The 20,590-nt window shown below is 57.5% G+C and overlaps 6 protein-coding genes and 1 non-coding gene across 7 annotated transcripts; 4 read left to right on the forward strand and 3 right to left on the reverse strand.

The window, feature by feature from the left end:
• Positions 1-545: 545 nt before the first annotated feature.
• Positions 546-1,771, forward strand: SCHCODRAFT_02673118 (uncharacterized protein; the record flags this gene model as incomplete). The annotated part of the gene is made up of 5 exons (XM_003027111.2): positions 546-742; positions 825-931; positions 991-1,070; positions 1,123-1,368; positions 1,415-1,771. The coding sequence occupies 5 exons, from the start codon at positions 546-548 to the stop codon at positions 1,769-1,771; spliced, it is 987 nt and encodes a 328-aa protein (XP_003027157.1).
• Positions 1,772-3,585: 1,814 nt separating this feature from the next.
• Positions 3,586-5,694, forward strand: SCHCODRAFT_02643132 (Indoleamine 2,3-dioxygenase). The gene is made up of 2 exons (XM_003027112.2): positions 3,586-4,297; positions 4,347-5,694. The coding sequence occupies exons 1-2, from the start codon at positions 3,971-3,973 to the stop codon at positions 5,454-5,456; spliced, it is 1,437 nt and encodes a 478-aa protein (XP_003027158.2). The 5' UTR covers positions 3,586-3,970; the 3' UTR covers positions 5,457-5,694.
• Positions 5,695-5,822: 128 nt separating this feature from the next.
• Positions 5,823-7,795, forward strand: SCHCODRAFT_02717563 (uncharacterized protein; the record flags this gene model as incomplete). The annotated part of the gene is made up of 4 exons (XM_003027113.3): positions 5,823-6,099; positions 6,162-6,227; positions 6,281-6,664; positions 6,717-7,795. Exons 1-4 carry the CDS (start codon positions 6,072-6,074, stop codon positions 7,793-7,795), a joined length of 1,557 nt encoding a protein of 518 aa, XP_003027159.1. The 5' UTR covers positions 5,823-6,071.
• Positions 7,796-7,992: 197 nt separating this feature from the next.
• Positions 7,993-8,100, reverse strand: SCHCODRAFT_t252. Its single transcript has one exon. It is a non-coding gene; the product is annotated as a tRNA-Leu (tRNA).
• A 172-nt stretch (positions 8,101-8,272) lies between these two features.
• SCHCODRAFT_02673121 (Indoleamine 2,3-dioxygenase) lies at positions 8,273-9,650 on the reverse strand (the record flags this gene model as incomplete). The annotated part of the gene is made up of 2 exons (XM_003027298.1): positions 8,273-9,373; positions 9,426-9,650. The coding sequence occupies 2 exons, from the start codon at positions 9,648-9,650 to the stop codon at positions 8,273-8,275; spliced, it is 1,326 nt and encodes a 441-aa protein (XP_003027344.1).
• Positions 9,651-11,450: 1,800 nt separating this feature from the next.
• SCHCODRAFT_02643142 (uncharacterized protein) lies at positions 11,451-12,646 on the reverse strand. The gene is made up of 5 exons (XM_003027299.2): positions 12,194-12,646; positions 11,936-12,140; positions 11,775-11,871; positions 11,627-11,723; positions 11,451-11,572 (listed from the first exon to the last, which is right to left on the reverse strand). The coding sequence occupies exons 1-5, from the start codon at positions 12,604-12,606 to the stop codon at positions 11,503-11,505; spliced, it is 882 nt and encodes a 293-aa protein (XP_003027345.2). The 5' UTR covers positions 12,607-12,646; the 3' UTR covers positions 11,451-11,502.
• A 359-nt stretch (positions 12,647-13,005) lies between these two features.
• Positions 13,006-20,581, forward strand: SCHCODRAFT_02706462 (P-loop containing nucleoside triphosphate hydrolase protein; the record flags this gene model as incomplete). The annotated part of the gene is made up of 9 exons (XM_050347014.1): positions 13,006-14,458; positions 14,507-15,362; positions 15,409-16,326; positions 16,377-17,212; positions 17,265-18,164; positions 18,214-18,323; positions 18,377-18,538; positions 18,587-19,079; positions 19,134-20,581. The coding sequence occupies 9 exons, from the start codon at positions 13,006-13,008 to the stop codon at positions 20,579-20,581; spliced, it is 7,176 nt and encodes a 2,391-aa protein (XP_050197467.1).
• Between the last annotated feature and the right edge of the window lie 9 nt (positions 20,582-20,590).

The following is a 20,590-nucleotide window of genomic DNA, read 5'->3' on the forward strand; positions in this document are numbered from 1 at the left end:
ACGAAGAGCGCTATGAGTACATATGCATCATTCGGAGCAGTTCACCGCACCTTAGCTCAGGACATCCCAGTGCGCATGCTATAGCGCGACAGCATCCCTCCCCTCCCGTGGCCTACGCGTGCGCCAATCTGCCTTCGGCGACGACGTGTGTGAGGATAGCAGCAAAGGTCATGCGAGCTCAACGATCGCGTATGGAGGACACACGAACAACAGTCGCAGAGAAGGACAACAAGGACGCGTCAGCACTTCACACGCGTCCCACGTCACTGCCCAATACATGCAAATACATGACGTGGGGTCCAACGCGTCCACACATCCGCTTCAAAGACCACTCCCCTGACTCGCTCGCTGCCAGCATGATGACCCTAAAAGACACACCGACCTGCTTGCCATTACATGTAGCCAGCTTGTCGAGCTCAAACTGCACCGTCCCCCACGTCGTCGATCACAACACGCGTTATCCTTATATGGCATAACGCACGCACCGATCGATGATCAAGTGTTACCACATATGGATCGATCATACCTGCCACGGTGCTTCTCGCATGTCCCGCAATACAATTTCCTACGACAGTGACAATGCAAAGGACTCCGATACATACCTCATTAAAGCCAAGTCCCCCCTTATGACCCCGCCTCCGAAGTCAGTCGATTGGTCAGGCGGTGAACACACTCTGTCTACGCTCAGCACGCTGTTCCCGCTCGCGCGAACCTGCGGCTCGTCAGCAAACACCTATCCACGGTAAGCCGCCGCCGCTCGCATTTCCGCATTCTCTCCCCCGGGCAATCTAGGCGGACGCACCACGAATTCGTGTGAAGCACAGTGCGAGTCTATCAGAGTTTATCGTGGAAGGCTTCATATTCTTGGACAACAGAAGTCCATTGACGTCCGGAATCTTCGGTGCTACTCCCACGCACAAAGGGCGCAATGGTACATGCACGGAGGTCCTTCAATATAAATGTCCAGTGCCTACACACGTCTTCGCATAGCACTACGACACCCCGCTGTCCATCGCAACACCGACAACGTCGATATGGCCACAACGCCTGCGTCGTCCAACGTTACCTCAGTAAGCGAGCGTACTTTGATGACGTCCGAGGACCACGGCTTACGCCCCGCAGGCATACGACATAGTCGTGAAGGCACTCGAGGACAAAAACGCAGCCAACGCGGCCCTCGCACAGGCGCAGTCCGAGCTGAAAGACCTGAAGGAGACGCTTGCGAGGGCGAGGAAGAACGAAGATGTCGCCAACGAGAGGGAATACCGTTTGATGGGCGACCTTCGCGAAATGGAGAAGAAGGTCGACGACCGGGAATCGCATATTCTGCAGGTCTACGCTCTTCTAGACAGCATCGCTGTCAACTGGGTACGGTCCATGCGGCGATCATTATCTCTGCTGATGACCTGAGCAGAAGGAGGACCGTGAGCACGTACTGAAGTGCGCGCAATGCGAGAACGCCGCAACTGTCCGGTTCATGGACTGCGGTCACACGCTCTGCACCCGCGGATGCGGCGAGAAGGTGTGCGCAAACTGCCACCTGGACCTGCCATCCGCATCCTGCGATAACCACGTCTGGGACCACGCCTGCCCAGTCATAGACTGCGATACCCCCGCAACTGCAGTCGTTCCGCTGACCGGTTCTCAGGCGGCGACAGCACTGTCTGGTTTGCGTCCGTTTCTAAACAGGGTCGTCGATTACGTCAACGACAAGGCCGGCGAGATGACGGTCATGCAGGAGGAGCTGGATCAGAGGATGGATGACGATTAGACAGTTAGCGACGATTTCAACTTGCTGCAATACATACCGTACTTCAAACGCCCTTCCCGTGAGCATCAACGGTGATGATATCATCATCGGTCTTGCCGGTGAGGACCACATACCGAAAAGAACTCCCCCCAACTAGACTACCCCACCGCACGCCACGCGAAGCGCTGGCCCTCTCTAGACCTAGTTACTGACGAGACCAGGCGGCGCGGCAGCGTTAATGGGCCCAACACATGTCTACTCATCTGAGAACCACTTAGATCTGCGTCCCGCTCGCAGGATCCCGCGGCATCACGTGGGGCACGTGGGGCACGCCCACAGCCGCCCACATGCGCGCGGACCGGCCGACTGAGCGCTGTAGCAGGCAGCAGATCCTGCCCCAGGACTCAGCAGCAGGGCCTAAAGCAAATACGTGCAGGTCAGAGCGTTATCGAGTGAGAGAGAGGAAGAGGAGGGTGGGCAAACGAAATATCGCTGCAGGAGCCTTGAGCAGATGGAGGCAGAGCGCAGAGGTCAACTCGCCGCCCACGTGACCGTCGCCGCGATTCCTTCGGACGCAGCAACGTCGCTCGGCTATTGCCAGGCTACAGCGCCTGCTTCGCTTGACTCGTTGATCAACTCTACTGCATGAATTCCTGAGAGATCGCTACCTTGTTCGATGCTTAAAGAGGAAAGAAACAAGAACAACCGTCATATGTTTGGACTTATTTGTGAAATAGGTTCCGCCCAAAGGCACCTGAGTAAGACCTTGCAAGCAAGGTAACGGGGCAAAGCGCAAATCAACATGCTTTCACTGTTTTGGCGTGTCAGGTGTCTTGGTGTTCATACGCGCCAGCTTTTAGAGACAAGTCAAGCGCCCCGGAACGAGGATACTGCCCAATGAACACGACTAAGTGCGAAGAATTGGCGCGCCAGCATCTCTCTACAGTCCGGAATATTCGCAAGGTGTCTGGTAAAAGAAATTAGCCTCTGTCTGGCGAGGGTCCGTCGGCGCAGGGAGAAAATGGAAATATCACCCCACCACCCCTGTCATCAGCGCATGAGGCAACGAGGTGCGTTGTCTCCGCTCGAATAGGAAATAAATGAGGCTGATGCGTACGTATTGAACAGATGCGCAAGTCCGCCAGGTGGGGCACGCAGATCCAGGGCAGGCCCCAGAATATCGGTACGGTGAGGGCACATCTCGTCGACGAACAACGCGAAGTAGGGAATTTCTGATTGCAGGCGAATTTCACTAGAAATCGTCCAGCGCTGGATGAGTTGCGTGTGGATGCTTATGATGCACCGCGCAGCCGATGGGAACTATGTCAGCACCTTCTGCGATATTTTCCTGAGAAAATGGTCGCTCAGGCGCTGGTTCCCTCTGTAGTACGCGCAATCCCTCTGAGTGCCTTCGACGAGCCTTTACCAGATGGCGCTTGTCATGCCGTTGCTCTCATTCTGGTCCACGCGCGAGGCTCAGATATTGCGCAAAAAGAAGTAGACGATGCTTATATCTCCAACGAGAAAGTTCGCCGACCTCACGGCGGCGGAAGCGTCACTGGCAACTTGCCAAAAGCGCCTTGTACGATGGGGACCGTGAGCTGGAGAAGGAATGGTACCATGCCAACTGGGCATTATGCCCATCATTCTGCTACTTGTGTTTGCTGATCTGAATGTCTGCTATTCGAATAGAACGCAGATAAAAGAATTCATGACTTGTGGGTGCCAGATCCAAAATATCCAAAATAGGCAAGGCTTGTACGCCATCAAGTGCGGGCCGAGCCCCGCTGTCAGACCACGCTTGCTGCCAGCGAATTCAAGCTGAGCTTCTTCCTTCTGAAGTTCATCTACAACGTCCAGCTCGCGCTGAAAGTACCCTTTCGATGCGTAGTCCAGATGCGTCGTCCTGTGTAACTGTGTTCGGACTTTCCTGCCCAGTCCTCCATGCGGAACGCGGAGGGATCGACGGATCTTGGCGCATGACATGACATGCATTTGTCGCCATCGCTTTCCACAGGAGTCCGCCGGGCCTGGGCCGAGCTCAGCATTTTACTCAGCCTCCGAGGCTCCTTCCTAAAGCCCAGCTAACGCTGAACTTCCATCTCCACGCCGCCCCCTCGGGGAACACCATCTACAGTCAGCATCCGTACGCCTCCGACGGTTTACAAAGGCGCAGGACGCACATCTCTACACACTATCCCGACGTCCACCACCCCGATCATGGATCCCCTGCTAGATCTCCCCGATGCCTTGAAGGCGCAGCTCCCGCCGGACCACTTCCTCGCGCAGCCGCGTCCGGACGCGAACGCAGGCGTCCCCGATGGCGCGGTCGACACCACTACGCTCGCGGCGCACGACTTCGATGTCGACAACCGGACGGGCTTCATGCCTCCGCAACCTCCTCTAACGCGTCTTCCGGCGGCGTACGAGCCATGGGAGGTGGTCCTGGATGATGCGATCGCCCAGCGCTTACAAGTCGGTGATAAGCCGGGACTTCATTCAGCTGAGGCGGCCAAGTCGGCGACATGGCGTGCGAGGGTAGACGAGGTACGCCGTGTGTCCGAGTCAGCAAGGGACGACACTGAACGACGCGCAGATGCCTTTGCTCCCCACCGAAACCCTCCGATCATCTGAACGCGTCTTGCGGCGCGCGCATCAAGTCCTCGCATGGATCCTGCACTTCTACGTCCATACCCTACCTTCAGATGCCTCGTCGATCACTATCCCCGAGCCCCTCAGCCTGCCTCTCCTCCGCGTATCTGCCGCCCTCCAGCTTCCCCCGGTGCTCACCTATTCCGACACCGTGCTCTACAACTGGGCCCCCAAGGATGACTCGCGCCCATCTCCCGCCGCGGATAACCTGCGCAGCAACCTCCTCTTCACGGGCACGCGCGACGAGGAGGAGTTCTACCTTACCTCCGCGCGCATGGAGCTCTGCGGCGTCGAGGCGCTCGAGTTGATGCGTTGCACGCTCGACGAGGCGTTCGTGGGCGACGATCTCGCCCTGAAGCGCATCGCCTCGTACCTCTGCCGCCTCGCCATCGTGATCAAGCAGTTGCAGACCACGCTCGTCTCCGTCCGCGAGGGCTGCGACCCCGCCGTCTTCTTCAACGACGCGCGCCCCTGGATGCGCGGCGCGGACTCGGGGCCTAACAAGCGCCCCTGGGTCTTCGCCGGTCTCGACAGTGCACCCGACCTCGCGCCGCCCACCGAGCTCTCTGGGCCCTCCGCCGGGCAGAGCGCGCTCATCCACGCGCTCGACGTCTTCCTCGGCCTCGCGCGCGAAACGCACGACGCGGGCGCGGAGGCCGCCGCCGCGGAGGGCCGCGCCGCCTTCCTCCGCCGCATGCAGCGCTACATGCCTCGGCACCACCGGCGCTTCCTCGACCACCTCGCCGCGGGGCCGCGGCCGCTCCGGGCGCTGGTGCTCAGGGCGGGGAGTGAGGAGCTGACGGGGGCGTACAACGATGCGGTGCGCGCGATGAAGGAGTTGAGGGATGCGCATATGGTGATTGTGACGCTGTACATCATACAGCCGGCGCGGAAGGCGGAGAGGGCGGCGAGAGAGGCGAGGGGTGAGGCTGCATCCGCGCCGGAGGAGGCAAAGCCATTGAAGGGCACGGGCGGGACAGAGCTGGCGCAGTTCTTGAAGGGCGTGCGCGACAGGACGGCGCGAGGCCTGCTTCCTGCGCAGGCCACGGAGTAGAGGACCTGCAAGGGACGCAGTAAAAGGATTGCAAGGGGAAGAAGTGCAAGGATCTATTGTTATGTGATTAAGGTTAAGTATACCAGCCCTCGTTCTTGGATTTTGCTTGTATCTACGGATGGGATTTTCCCACCGTTGCTGTAGATGTATACTGCGGAATAATTCCGTTTGTATTGTCCTGCGCTTGTCCGAGACACCCAACGCCATTGACATTATGAGCAGTGACTTGGAAGCCTCGCACGGCTGGCATCGAGTAATTGTACCTTCGAGGCGAACTTCCCCTATCTCGCGCACGTGGCGCAGAACAATAGCTTCCTGAAATGGAAGCCCCTGTCTTTTCCATCATGCTTCCTACATTCATCACCAGTTGCACCCACTCACAACCATGATACCTCCATTGCTCTTTTGTGTCGTGCGAACCGCCAGAATTCGCATACTTAAGTCTGTGTGGGTGCTCAGCACCTCACCACACGATACCTTCACGACTCTTGTAACGACGCGCTGCACGACGTCTGACTTGCTTTTCTACGATTCTGATACGAAACTATACGAGCAGATTACCCCTCTGACGCAGAGTATACGAACGAGATCTCTGAATGAACTGACTGACAAGATATGGCAAAGTTGCTGAAGAAGCGCCCCGGTACGTCGCCGCATATCCTTTCGCTCTATACATGTCAATACTCATCATCAATCCCTCGTTAGCGCTTAAGCATCGGCGCAGTGAAAAGACCCCCGACGAAGAACGTCGTGCGAATGGGCATGCCTTTAGTGCGTACACCGTGTATGTGGCGCAGTGCTCTTCGTTGACCGCTATCCAGCAGCATCCAATCCCGAGCCCTTGAATGCCGCAGACGGCATTCCAGATGACGTTGTGGAGCCCGGCTTCAACCAGAAGAACTCTCGAACTCTCAAGTTTCCCGGATGCCTTGGCCCCCTCAGGCGCTTGACGCGCCGCGGCCCCTGGGCCACAAAGTCGTCGAAGTTCGATAATTCACAAGTTAACGGCGACGCCGAGCATGCTAACGGCAACGGAGGGTTGGTCGATGGTGGTGAAGATCAGATCAACGCCGATGCAGCGCACGCCCAGCAAGGAGCAGCCACGCCTCAAGAGCCCGTGATTTCCTCTCATCTCGTCGAAAGCCCTCAGCAAATGGCCGTCGTGGAGGAGGTCGAGATGCAAAGGCAGCTCGACGTAGCAAACAACGGTGGGCGGTTTTGATATATGGCGCACATGCCCAGGCTCATATCAGCACACAGGAGAACCCGCATTTGGAGCGGCTCAATGGGAGGCCTTGCTCTCACAGTCGTCTGGAATCAATGGTGGGCCGCCTGAAGCGGAGGCACCAGAACACGCTACTGCTGCGGCGACACCTGCAGGGCCTATCGCGGCCGGGTCTGCGAATGGAGTTGGTGCAGCATCCCCTTCGGTCCGCTCTCCAAACCCGAAGCCTGCTTCTGGAGCTCCCGCGCCCGATACGCGTGCCTCGGAAGGCGCTGAAGGAGACCCGCCTGCGCGCCAGTTCGCCAGGAATGCCATCGTCAGAACTTGCTATGGCGACCCCACATATGGCGAAGACAATGTCCACATCGCGGTCCACCTCGGAACCGAAGACCTCGACGACTACGTCGACCGCTTTGGTCGCACAGACCAGCCTCTCGCGGTCGCCATCCCCAAATTCCATCGTCTTTGCGAGAAATACGATGACAGCCTCACCTCGCTCACGGTCACCGTCGAGAAACCCATCGATGGGTACGACGACGCGGCCGTGGCGCTCGTCAAGAACGCCATTCAGTGCGGCCACCTGCGGAACTGCCGCAGCATCGCGATTGAGTATCGCGGAGAGGGCGCGCCGGCCTACAAGGGTGCGCCCCCTTTGCCAGCGAGGTCGGACGCTCTCCCGCATTTCGAGCGGCTCGAAATAGGAGGCCACTGCACGGCGCAGGTTTTCTCTTTCTTCCTTCTCATACTCCCGCGCGTCCGCGACCTCGATATCCGCATGAGGATAACCGAGATGGACGTCGTGACACTGGCGAAATATTGCGGGGAGCTGGACTACCTCAATGTGGAGGACATCGCGGACCTCACCGCAGATGGACAAGTCCTGAAGGACTACGTCCCCGATCCTCCGCACGGGATTGGTTCTCCCAAGAAGAGGGTTGAGTGCAAGGAGGTGTACATCACGACATGTCTCCGGTTGGAGACCTTCTTCTACCGGGTACGCCCCACTGATACGCTCTATCTGTGGCTTCGAGGGGGTATCCCAGTGAGGCATCCGGGATTACGCAAGGATACTTTGCGAGTTTATCGGTACGAGAAGGTGTGCGAGGGCGCCTAAGCTGAATGCCAATCTATATACGCCCGAAGTAACATTTTCTTGTTGCATTAGCGCGCGATGTTGTAAGATTGATGTTATTCTCCCGCTAGCTCTAGTTGTGCATGATCATGTTGATTTATATAGAGACGTGCTGATCCCAAGTCTTGTCGATACCTGGGGTCTAACTGGATGGTGTTCGTGCAACAAGCAAAAATGTTTGACGAGAGGGGGATTCGAACCCCCGCAGCTAATCGCTACTGGGAAACTCATCGAATGAGCCAGCTTGCGCTTGAATCCAGCTCCTTAGACCACTCGGACATCTCGCCTTGTTGACCGCGTTCATAATTGGCATACCAACATCCTTTTGAATGCCTTTTCCTATAATGCATGAGAGGAAGCCATTCCAAAGCGATCCGATAGATAGGTTACTAAGTTATATGTTACAGTTCGAAGCACAAAGTCCTGAATAGTACTCGGGCAGCAATCGCTGCCAACTCATCACCCTAGCACGATAACCGTTTGCGCCGTTTTGTCCCTCGTTGCCTTCAAGAACCGCGCAATATCCGTTCCGCCCGTGCCCTTCACCGGCTGACGCCGCTGCTGAGATAGATCCGGCGCCGGCGCCACCACCGCCGATGCCTGTGCCCTCGCCATCTCCTCTGCCCTCTCCGCATCGGCCAGTGCCCGAGCACGGCGCGCGGGTTGTATGATATACAGCGTCACGATGATCATGTGCTCGTCGCGGAAGCCCTTCAACGCAAGAACAGTCGCGTTATACGCGTCGAGGAGCTCCGTGTCGCCCGCGGACATGACAAACGCACGTAAGGCGATCGGCGAGGCGGCGACAACATCGAGGAAGCGGCGGTGGGGGGCAGGCATGTAGGCGCGCATGCGCTCGAGGAAGGGGCGCGCGCCGGGCTTCTCGGGTGCGTGGTCAACGCCGAGGAAGACGTCGAGGAGGTGGACGAGGGAGCTCTGGCCTGCGCTGGGGCCGGAGAGCTCGGTGGGGACAGGAAGGCCGTGCTCCTCCCGGCCCTCGAAGGTCCAGGGCCGGACACCAGTATCTTGGCCACGTAGCCATGGACGGACGACGTTGTAGTAGCGGGTGGGGTCGCAGCCTCTGCGGACGCTGCCAAGGAGGACACGTAGCTCGTGCACAACAGGGGCGAGCCGGTGGAGCTGCTCTGCCACCGCCTGGATGTCACCGTTCAGCACCGCATCCATCGACGCCTTGACGATGTTGAGGACGGCGACTCCACGAAGCTCGATGCGCGCAGACGTGATGTAGAACTCCACTTCGTCTGTCGTCTCGGTGAACGTTGTCTGATTCGTGATGTTGTCCAGATGCGGTACAGGGGCGCCGCGCTCGATGATGGGGGCATAGTTGTAGAGGGTGGTGTCGGGGTACGTGAGGAGAGGTGGCATGTCAAGGAGTAGGGAGACCTGTAGCATTGGTACGCCGATCGGTGCGGGGATGACGACAGGCTCATGCGGCGGGAGGGAATGGACATAGAAATGCTCGAGAAAGCCCAGCACGACGTGTGCCCGACGTAGCATCAGAAGTGAGACCTCCATCCCTTCTATCGGAAGGATGGGAAGCTAGGCATGGTCGTCAGCATCGAGCGAAGAGCACCCGAAAAGTAGGACCTACGCGTCGGACGGTTGCGCGCCACGCTTCAGAGTCTGCGCGTTCCGCGTCCGTAATTCCAGGCTTGTCACCCACTTGTAGCTTCCGATGGTGCGCATCGCTGAGCACGTCCTCCCACGCATCCCAAGGATGCGGAAGGCGCGCCAGAGGGACGTCCGGGGCCATAAAGCCCGTGTTCACGTCGACCTCGTAGTCGCTAAGCTCAGGGAATCGGCCGGTGGCAACCATGTCGGGAGGCAGAAGAGATTCTGAGGCGGCATGCTGGAGACTGCGAAGCTTCTTATATACTCCCCAGCAAGATCCGACACAAAAGGGTGCATTACGCGAATATGGGGAGCTGGGCCGCCGTTTATGTTCGTGGAACGATCAGACGTCCAGGGCGCACGGCTGGCTTGTCAATCGCGGTCGGGGCCCGCTACCAAGGCTGTCTTTAGCTGGCATGGTGGCGGGAGGCGATCAGGTCGCCGCCGACCATCGAGCGTCATCGTCAACGATGACCGTGAAGTTGTTGAAAAGCTGGCGCCGCCGTGGCCATCATGCATATCACGTGGCGGATGTTCGAAACCGCCGCGCCAGGACTCCGAGACGCAGGGCCCACCTACCCTGATGTGGCAGGTACGCCGGTCGACGACTGTTGGGGACCAGAGTATGTATTTTCCTATTCAGGGTTTGCCTTTGTAGGTCTTTTGGATGAATGGGTATCTCATTGATGTGTCCGTGGGTGCCCGTGCGGATGGCGGCTGAAGTATTGGGTGGGCCGTGAAAAATGCGCTGAATCAACATGCTTGTCTGCTCAATGGAAGGGGAATACGGCTGCAACTGAATCTCCGCGGATGAAGGAAGACGGATAGTATCAATGGCCGTCCATGACCTGCCCGACGTCGGCTCGTCCTATCAATCGCATAACCTCTGAGCATTCCAACAGTTGGCTTTCTAGAGGATGGCGAGCTAAGGCGAAATCCCGCGGCAATGGGAAATGTACGGCAAGGACATTAAAGAAGGACGCACATACGAGCAGACCCGCGCAGCCGAGCGCCAAGGCGGATAGCTCGCAGACACAACGTCACAAGCAGTTCCCCTCGCGGGTGCGGGGAAATAGCCAGGAAATAGCAGAACGATGCCGGCCTCGTTGCAGAACACCGACGTCGGACGAGTGCCTTGCTGTATGTCGAGACGGGGTCCGGGCGAGCCCCTGCCTGCCGTAGCCTCGATGTGTGGCTGAAACGAAGGATATTGCGTTTCTAGGCCGGCGATGCAGCCCTATGCAATTTTCGCCATGGCTTCCGAGTCAGTGGGACGCGGTGGGGAAAGGGTATTTGTATGCACTGTCAGGCGAGCGTCGGGCGGGAGGAGAGGCTCGCTTATTATCGAGCCTATGATGTTCGATTTCGAGGCTCCGGGAGCGATCCTCGTCGATGGCTGCGTCCAGATCGCTGGCGGGAATGAGGCGGGTAATCAAGTGAGTTCGAGGAAGTCAGGTTTGGGGATATTGACTCAACTCTGACGATGCAGTCGGTGATGCGGTCCGGAACAGTTCGCGGGAAGGTTATCCATCTGGCCTATCTAACCCCGCATTCTCCTCGAGGGTTGTATTCGCCAAGTCTCCATGATAGCAAGGCGCGTCGAATACTGACAACCATCGCTTGGGGTGATATTGGCTGTAATGTGGTATGCAATGAGCAAACAACACACGTCAAGTCGCCATTTCGCAACGTCAAGTTAGTATTCCCCAACCTCAAGGTTCTATCCCACAACGTCAAGTCTCCATCTCGCATGTCCGCGACACGCCGACTCTGCTGATTCAAGCCGCCGCTCTGAGCCCGCTTCAAGTTTTGCAAGCTCTACCGGAGGCTGATAATGACCGATTTTCCCGCATCTCATGCATGCAAGTGTCGTTATTCCGCGTACGAGCACGTTCGTTGAGCCACTGATGCGGTCCTGAGCTTTGTTAGTTCAGGATCGGGGGCGGCAACGATATTCGCCCTGGCTCGTGGCGGAACTGAGCGCGATATGACAGGACCCAGCGGAATGGAAATCGCGCAGCTAGCATCGTGTTTACGAACGGTACTGAAAACGAACATCAAGCAGTGCGTAGCTCCTTCCCGTAGTCCACGGCAGCAGCATGCAGGGCCACGATATCGTTACGGTAGCTGTATAGCACTTGTCAGCGACGTATACAGTTGCTTATAAGTCAATCTGCATGCCTCATCTGTTCGTAGTAGTAATCCCGCAGCTCCTGGTATTGTTCGAACCGCTGGCGCTTATGAAGTATCGTGAGGAACACGAAAGTTGCCGCCATTGCTGATAAAGAGCGTTAGAGAGGGGGGACTCATGAGATTCAGAAAATCTTACCTCCGAGTATCGAGATAATTGTAAGGGCGCTCTGCCAGGCGGGAACACGGCGGGGAGTCTCCGGCGACTCTGCGCACACGCCGGCGAGGCAATTGTGCTTAACAAGAAATGCCAAAGGCGTCAGTGACGAGGAAGTCGCGAGAAGAGATGCAGTGCATCACTTGTTGGCATTCGCGGTCGGCGGAGCAGGAAGAGCCCAGAGCCAACGAGCGTAGACAGACGCCTTGAGCAGCATCGCAGTAATAGTAGGGTGTACGGCAGTTGTCGCGGCTGATGAGGGTGACATACTGAGAGCCGTCTGGGTCGAGGTCAACGTAGGTCGTGTTGTCCGTTACGCAAGATTGTCCGAGGGTCGCGTTCGCGTATCTGCACTATCTTAGTGGCCATTTTTCTAATTTCCGCGGGTGGGGAGTACGAACGTGCAGGTCGAGTGCAGGCAGATCGAGCCGTTCACGTTGTACGGGCTGGCGAGGTCTTCCCAGTCAGGCGCCGCGGAGCACTGTTCATCGCGGGCGAGTTGGCAGACACCGCCTAGAGGAACGAGCTCGCGGCAGCCGTCGCCTTCGTCGGGGCAGAAGCTGCCAGATGGACAGAGCGGAGGCAGAGGAGCGTCGGGAGGATATCCAAAAGGAAATTCGTCCCGTCTACAGCGGCGAGGTTGACAAGTGCCATTCGGTGCTGTGCAGAATGCGGAGTCGCTGCAGTCGGACATAAATTTGTGCGTGAGGACGTCGAGATGGTCATTTTCCGTCGTGCAATTCCCGCCGAGGCCCACAGATCCGCCAAGAGCGCAGAGACATAGTGATGCGAGAACAGCAGCAGGTCGAAGCATAGCTGGTGTGGATAGAAGTACAATCGAGATGGTGGTCGCAATCAAGTCGGGTCGAACTCGCGTCACGATGTCACGTGCTACTGTCACGGTGACCTGCGTCCATGTCACGCGATTCAGAGCGACGGGATTTGCCGTTGCCGCTTTCTCTGCGCACTCACCAGCGCACAAGCGGCAACAATGCACGATTTACTTTTCCTTCCGCTGCAGCTAAGACCATGTTATCTGAGACCTGAGGCGAAGATTGACCAAGTACTGTGGGTGCCTTTCTCAGGCTCCCTCGGTCGAGACTTCGACTTCGATGACGCTTTAACGCCGCCGCTGATGCCGGCGCAGCCAAGCAAAGGTAAGCATACAGGTTGCGTTAAGCGCCGTCCTTCTCTCATCCACACTGCCAGCACCATGGCGGACCCAAGCGACCGAACGGATAAACTGAACAAGATCTACAACAACATCGTATTCGGCAGGCAAAAACTCGGTCGTCTCAACTTCAAGCAATTCCTTGAGGCCATCTGCGTCCAGGATGATCGTGCCGCGTGTGTAACACGCCTCTCCAATGCGAACCCACCTCTCCTGCAAGAGGCGTTCCGTATGGAACTCGCGCCCGTCTTCATAAATGGCCCCATTACTTCAGTCCTCCTGTATCTGCAAGACCCGAAGCTGAAGGAGATATCTGGCGGCGCCATCCTTCACGATCTACTCATCCAAATCGTTGATCCTCCCATCTTCTGGTCCGCTTTCCAGGAGCGGTTTCGTATGGGAGAACTCACTAGGGATGGCGAGCTCTCCTTCGCTTTTGTCCTTCACGATCTTGTCTCCAATCCAGCGTCTTCCTCCTCCTATCGTCCTGTTGCCCAGGATCCCTCGGTAATGAACAAACTCCGCGGATCAGCGCATCAGGATATACGCACGTACGCCTACAAGATAAAGCAAGTTCTCGAGACGTTCGAAGCACCCGCTCTTCCGGCAACCATAGTCAGTCGCCCCGGCGGAAGGCACGACAACGACTTCGCCGACTTCAGGCAGATCGCCATCATGCCCACCGCGGACGAGATCAGAGCGATAGAATCACCCTTCCTACTGCCCAGCACCGCTTTCGAGAAGGAAGCTCAGCGCTCGAGTATCTACCTCGACACTCAGTTTCGCCTCCTGCGAGAGGACATGCTGTCGGAGTTGCGCGATGAGGTTCAGATTGCGCTTGGCCAGAAGCAGGGCAAACGCAGGGGGAGAGTCATCACCAATCTGAAGTTGGTCAACGTGTTCAGCGGCGATAGTTTGCGGCGGCAGAAGTGGTCTCTCGTCTTCGAGTGCTCAAAGGACTTGTGGGTCTTCGAAACCAAGAAGCCTATCCGGGATCGACTGGAGTTTTTGAAGAAGGAATGCAAGTCCATACGTCACCTGTCGCTCTCTTGCCTCAGCGTGGACGGCGAGGTTGTGGCCTTCCCACTCATCATACGCGAAGAGCCGCTCATCGCTAGGAAGCTGCCTCAGATCCCTCTGCAGTTCGGTGGCGAGACGAGCACGATTCTCGCCCTGGAGCGCATGAAGTCAGCACAGAACATCAGCTTGCTGTTGATTGACACGGCCGTCTTCGCGTACGAGCCGGTGCTGCGCGCTCTGCAGCAGATGACGTCCGTACCCTTGCAGGACGAACTGCTCTACTGGGATGACAATCAGCCGCCTCGCGCTGCTCCCGAGGCTCCGGCGAGCATCATCAACGCATTGGAGAGGAACCAGCAGACGGATCTCGGCACGCTTCTCGGAATGGGGAAGAGCATTGTCCTTGACCCCGCGCAAGCGGCATCTCTCACGTCCGCGCTCAAGCAGCGTGTATCGTTGATTCAAGGGCCACCAGGTAAGCTTGCGTGATTAGTATATTCGATACGTCCTGACGTACGCATAGGGACAGGAAAGTCATTCATAGGCGCTATACTCGCCAAAGTCCTACACGATTTCACGTCACAGACCATCCTCGTTTGCTGCTACACCAACCACGCCCTCGATCAGTTCTTAGAAGATCTCATAGACGTTGGTATCCCTCGTACCTCCATTGTGCGCCTCGGAGGGAAGCCATCCCTGCGAACGCAGGATATGTCTCTGCAACGCGCTCGACTTGACGGCTCTGACTTCGCGAAGGTTCGCGAGTTCCGTCAGCTGTCGGAGCAGCTCGTCAAGGGCCTTGAGCTCAGTTTCAAGTCGTACCTCGGGGCGAACGTGTCTCTGGATACGCTCATGCAGTACTTGGAGTTCGAGGACCCAGAATACTTTGAGGCCTTCCAGGTCCCCGCAGACGAAGACGGATTGGAGCGCGTAGGGCGCGATGGTCGCGCGATCGGCGCTACATACCTATTGGACCAGTGGACGAGGCAGCAGAACGGCGGGATCTTCGCCGGCGATCCTGTCGTCACAGCCGCGCCGCAGATCTGGAAGATGTCGAGGGATGCGCGTTCGAACAAGGTCGCGGAGTGGTTCCGCGCCATCTACAGGGAGCGCGCCGAGAAGGTGTACAATTCAGGGCATTCGTTCAACCAATACCAGGATTTGATCTCGCAGAAGTACGTGCAAGCCGACGTTGTTACGCTGAAGGGGAAGCGCGTCATCGCCTGTACGACCACCGGCGCTGCAAAGTACGGCGACAGCATTCGAGGCGCGGCGCCTGGCGTGCTGCTGATCGAGGAGGCTGGCGAGATTCTTGAGAGTCACGTTCTTACTGCGATGAACGAAGACACGGCCCAAATCATCGCCATCGGCGACCACCAGTGAGTATCGGTACCCGCCATTCCTTCTGTGACTAAGTCCCTGCAGGCAGCTTCGCCCGAAGGTCAGCAGCTACCAGCTCACCGTCGAGAAAGGGGAGGGCTACGATCTCAATGTGTCCCTCTTCGAGCGACTCGTTCGCAAGGGCTATCCACATCATAGCTTACTCACTCAGCATCGCATGCGACCGGAGATCTCCAGCCTCATTCGTGCGCTCACATACCCTGACCTACGCGACTCGGCGAAAACGGCTGGCAGGCCCAATCTCCGCGGCGTTCGCGACAATATCATGTTCATCAGGCATTCCAAGCCCGAAGACGAGAACCGCAAGCTCTCGACGCACGACACACCATCCTATAAGTCCTCGAAGCAAAACACGTACGAGGCGCAGATGCTGCTCAAGATCCTTCACTACCTCGGGCAGCAGGGATACGGGACGGACCGCATCGTCATCCTCACACCGTACCTTGGCCAGCTCAAGCAGCTGCAGGATGCATTGCGCAACGACCTTGGCGAGCCGATCATGAGCGACCTCGACGTGCAGGACCTCATTCGCGCCGGGGTGGATATGCCCATGGCTGCGCAGGTCGGCAAGACGGCCAAAAAGGCCGTCCGTATCTCTACGATCGACAATTACCAGGGCGAGGAGAACGACATCGTGCTGGCGAGCCTCACGCGGAGCAATCCAGATCACGACATTGGGTTCATGTTCGCTCCCGAGCGTCTCAACGTACTCATCTCTCGAGCGCGCGACGCCTTGATCATGATAGGCAACGACGACACTTTCCGGAATGCTCGCAAGGGCAGCGAGCTGTGGCGCCATTTCTTCGACCTTTTGGAAAAGGGGAAGCACATATACGACGGATTCCCTACCGTGTGCGAACGGCACAGGACGCGCGAGGTCGATTTGCGCGATCCAGCGGAGTTCAAGGTGCAATGTCCAAACGGCGGTTGTACACAGGCGTGGTACGTTGATCGAATTTCAGTACGATTGACAAGGGCTCATGTCGACGTAGTGGTGCACAACTTCCATGCGGACGGCACACATGCTTGTCTATATGTCACATAGGCAACGATCACAGCGGCGTGCGATGCAAGCATCCGATGGAAGATCGCTGTGCTCGTGGGCATACCAGAGGTTGGGCATGCTGCAACGGGCCTCCTCTAGTCTGTCCGTCTTGCGCAGAAGAGACGAAGCGAGAGGCCGAAGCGAAGAAGCGCGCTGCCAACCGAAAGCGCGCAGAGGAAGAGGAGACGCGTCGTCACCTCAAGCGTCTGGCGGAAGTCGAGGAGAAGATCCTTCAGGAAACTCAGCGACGAGAGGCGGAAGATCTCAAGCAAGAGCGAGAGCGCGAGCTTTCCCGGAAGAGAGCCGACCTAGAAGCAGCGCGCAAACGACCGTCTGTTCAAGCAGCGGGTGCGTTAAGCGCGGATCCCTCATCCCGGACATCGTCTACGCGCCCCGTCGATGTACCTTCTACGTCCGATACGAGCGCAAAGCGTGGAAGCGCTCCTCCCGCTCCCCCTACTGCGACGTCCTTCCCCAGCCAGCCACCGCAAACTCAAGGGACGACCTCTACACCTTCCTCGACCAGGACTCCTGCATCAGGGAAGTACGTTCCAAAACCAATGAACTCTTCTCAAAGCCCAAGCGAGGACGACTGGGCTCATAGGAAGGCCGTTGAGGGCAAGTCGAACGAGCACGTCGACAGGATCATGGCTCTGGTGGGGTTGGAAGCAGTGAAGCAGCAGGTCTTATCTGTCATGGACAAGATCGAAGTCGTGCAGCAGCAAGGAACGTCACTCAAGGATCAACGCTTCAACGTTGCTTTCCTCGGAAATCCGGGAACTGGTGAGTCAAGCTTATAACGTCTACTCTACCGTATGACTGAACTTCGTATCAGGCAAGACGACGGTGGCGCGCCATTATGCCAAGTTCCTCACATCTATGAATGTTTTGCCCGGTGACGTCTTCCTCGAGACTACTGGCTCGCAGCTCGCAAGTGAAGGCCAGGATGGAGTGAAGAAGAAGATAGAGGCTGTTCTCAAAGCGGGAGGCGGCGCCATCTTCGTGGATGAGGCCTATCAGCTCACAACGGACTACGACAGCGGCGGCCGTCTCGTCCTTGATCTCATGCTCGCAGAGATGGAGAACCATACCGGCAAACTCCTCTTCATCCTGGCTGGATACAACAAGGAGATGGAGAAGTTCTTTGAGCATAACCCCGGGCTTAAAAGTCGTGTACCGCAGCAATTCCAGTTCGAGGACTACAGCGACGAACAGCTCATGGACATCATGGAGCGGAGACTGGTGGAGAAGTATCGGGGACGTCTGGTAGTCGAGGACGGCATGCGTGGACTCTATTCCAGGGTCGCCATACGTCGCGTGGGTCGCGGTAGGGGCCGTCCAGGGTTTGGCAATGCGCGTGCATTGCAGAACATGCTCGATCGCGTGACGGATCGCCAGGCTAAGCGAGTCGCCCGAGAACGGCGCCAGGGCGTCAATCCTGATGTTTTCTACCTGTCTAAAGACGACCTCGTCGTCGATCCTACGACGGCCATGAAGCAAAGCAAAGCTCTGCAAGATCTCCATTCTCTTACCGGCCTGCGCGCGGTCAAGGACGCCGTCGACAACTTCGTCCAGCTCGTTGTGGTGAACTATAAGCGGGAGCTTCTCGAAAAGGAACCGATCATGGTCCCTCTCAACCGTGTCTTCCTGGGGTCGCCGGGAACTGGCAAGACCACGGTCGCGAAACTATACGGTCAGATTCTGGCTGATCTTGCTATGTTGAGCAACGGAGAAGGTAAAAACTTTATGCTACTCTTTGCAACCATGTTACTAATGCGCCCTAGTCGTTGTGAAGAACCCGAGCGACTTCATCGGCCAATACGTCGGGGCGTCTGAGCAGAATACGAAGAACATCTTGGCGGCCACAATAGGAAAGGTTCTGGTCATCGACGAGGTAAGGTGACAGGATACAAGCATCTGACCGTGCACTCATTCACCCGCCTGCAGGCTTACATGCTCGGCGGCTCAAGCAAGGACGGTGGAAACCAAACGGACTCTTTCAAGACCGGCGTCATCGACACGATCGTAGCCGAGGTGCAAAACGTCCCTGGCGATGACCGCTGTGTCCTACTTCTTGGATACGACGAGGAGATGAACGCGATGTTCCAGGTGCGCAGTAGAAATAAACGAAGAATTAGCGCTGATCAACGTTTTAAGAACGTCAACCCCGGCCTTGCGCGTCGGTTCCAGTTGGAAGATGCCTTCCACTTCGAGGACTTCAGCATGGCAGAGCTCATGGACATCCTCGACCAGAAGATGCGAAAGCAGGAACTGGATGCCACCGACGCCGCTCGCAAGGTCGCTCAAGACGTCCTGGATCGTGCACGCAATCGCCCGAAGTTTGGGAATGGTGGAGAAGTCGAGAACCTGCTTGGTCGAGCGAAACAGAACTACCAAACCCGGCACAACCAGGTACCCGTCGCACAGCGGCCTATCGACACGGTCTTCGAGCCAGTCGACTTCGACAAGGACTTCGACCGGGCTGCGAAAGCAGGCGGGAACTTGACGAAGATGTTCGAGGGCATCATCGGCTGCGACCACATAGTCAAGAAGATACGCGATTATCAGAACATCGCGCAGGTTCGCAAGGCACAGAACAAGGATCCCAAGGAAGTCATCCCCATGAATTTCGTGTTCAAAGGCCCACCAGGTACGTATCCGCAGGGTGAGCTGTTTCTCGTAGCGCTGACCTGACATGTCAAAGGCACCGGTAAGACGACAGTGGCGCGTAAAATGGGTCAAATATATTTCGACATGGGTTTCCTTGGCTCCTCCGAGGTCGTCGAGTGCTCAGCCTCCGACCTGGTCGGCCAGTACGTCGGCCATACTGGACCAAAGACGCAGAAGCTCTTCGAAAAAGCGCTCGGCAAAGTCCTCTTCATCGACGAGGCGTATCGACTGGCGTCCGGGAACTTTGCGCAGGAGGCGATGGACGAGATCGTCACGGTGATGACCCAGGAGAAGTTCAAGGGGAAGCTCATCGTCATTCTGGCGGGCTACGAGCACGATATCAACAACTTGATGTCGTCGAACAGTGGCTTGTCAAGCCGATTCCCCGAGGAGATCATGTTCTACAACCTCGGGCCTGACGACTGTCTCGATGTGCTGAGACGTCAACTAGAGAAGGAGGAGATCCGGTGGGATCGTCTGTCGGACAAAGTCAGCGTAGCTTATGCTGAGCTGAAGGACGATATTGAGGCGATGGCGAGCATGCCATCCTGGGGTAATGCGCGCGACATCGGAACCATTGCACAGAGCCTCACTCGCTTGGCGTACACGCAGGGCACCACTGACCGGGGCGTGAAACCGGTGGTTCTCGACGACGCAGCCGCTATGGCGTGCCTCAGAGAGTTTGCGGCAGGCCGCAGGTCTCGCGCGGCCAATCTTCCTAGGCCTGACCAGCGACGTCAGCCTGATAACAGCTCGCCAATGGCTTCGGCTTCCGCATCTGCCCCTCCGCCTCCTCCGACCAAGACGCAGACAAATACAGCTACCAAGAAGAATTCGAAGCCTCGTCCTAAGCCCCCTCCTGCTAAGGTCAACTCGCGTCCACCTACGCCGCAGGTGCCTTCCTCCGATCCCGGCAGTCCTTCTCCTTCGTCTCCCTCCCTTGCGTCCTCGCGGCCATCTACCCCTGCCTCTTCTACGCAGCCGATGAGGGCTGCCCCTCCCCTCAGGCCGCAGGCCAAAAGTAAAGGACCCGCTGACACGTCGCGCGATCCTGGCGTCCCCGACCACATATGGAACGAGCTGCAGGCCGCTAAGCAGGCGCGTCAACGGGAGGAGATCGCGAATAGGGTCGCTCGTCAGAAGCTCGAGCAGCAGATACGCACAGCCGAAAAGGTCGAGCGCGAGAGGCAGGAGCAGTTGCGCGTGCTGCAAGCCAAGGCAGAGGCCGACCGTCGAGAGCAGCGACGCGTTGCGGAATTGCAGAAGAAGATGCAGCGAGCGAGAGAAGAGGAGGAGAGGAGGCGCAGGGAATTGGAGGAACGAAAGAGGCGGGAACAGGAAGAAAAGAGGAAGCACGAACAGGCGATGCAGAAGCTGCGCAGAATGGGGGTGTGCGTGGCGGGCTTCCAGTGGTACAAGATGCCCGGAGGATATCGCTGCGGGGGAGGCTCGCACTTCGTGTCGGATGCTCAGCTTCGTTGAACAGCATGA

This window comes from Schizophyllum commune, assembly GCF_000143185.2.
Source record: "Schizophyllum commune H4-8 unplaced genomic scaffold SCHCOscaffold_14, whole genome shotgun sequence".
Lineage (NCBI taxonomy): Eukaryota > Fungi > Basidiomycota > Agaricomycetes > Agaricales > Schizophyllaceae > Schizophyllum > Schizophyllum commune.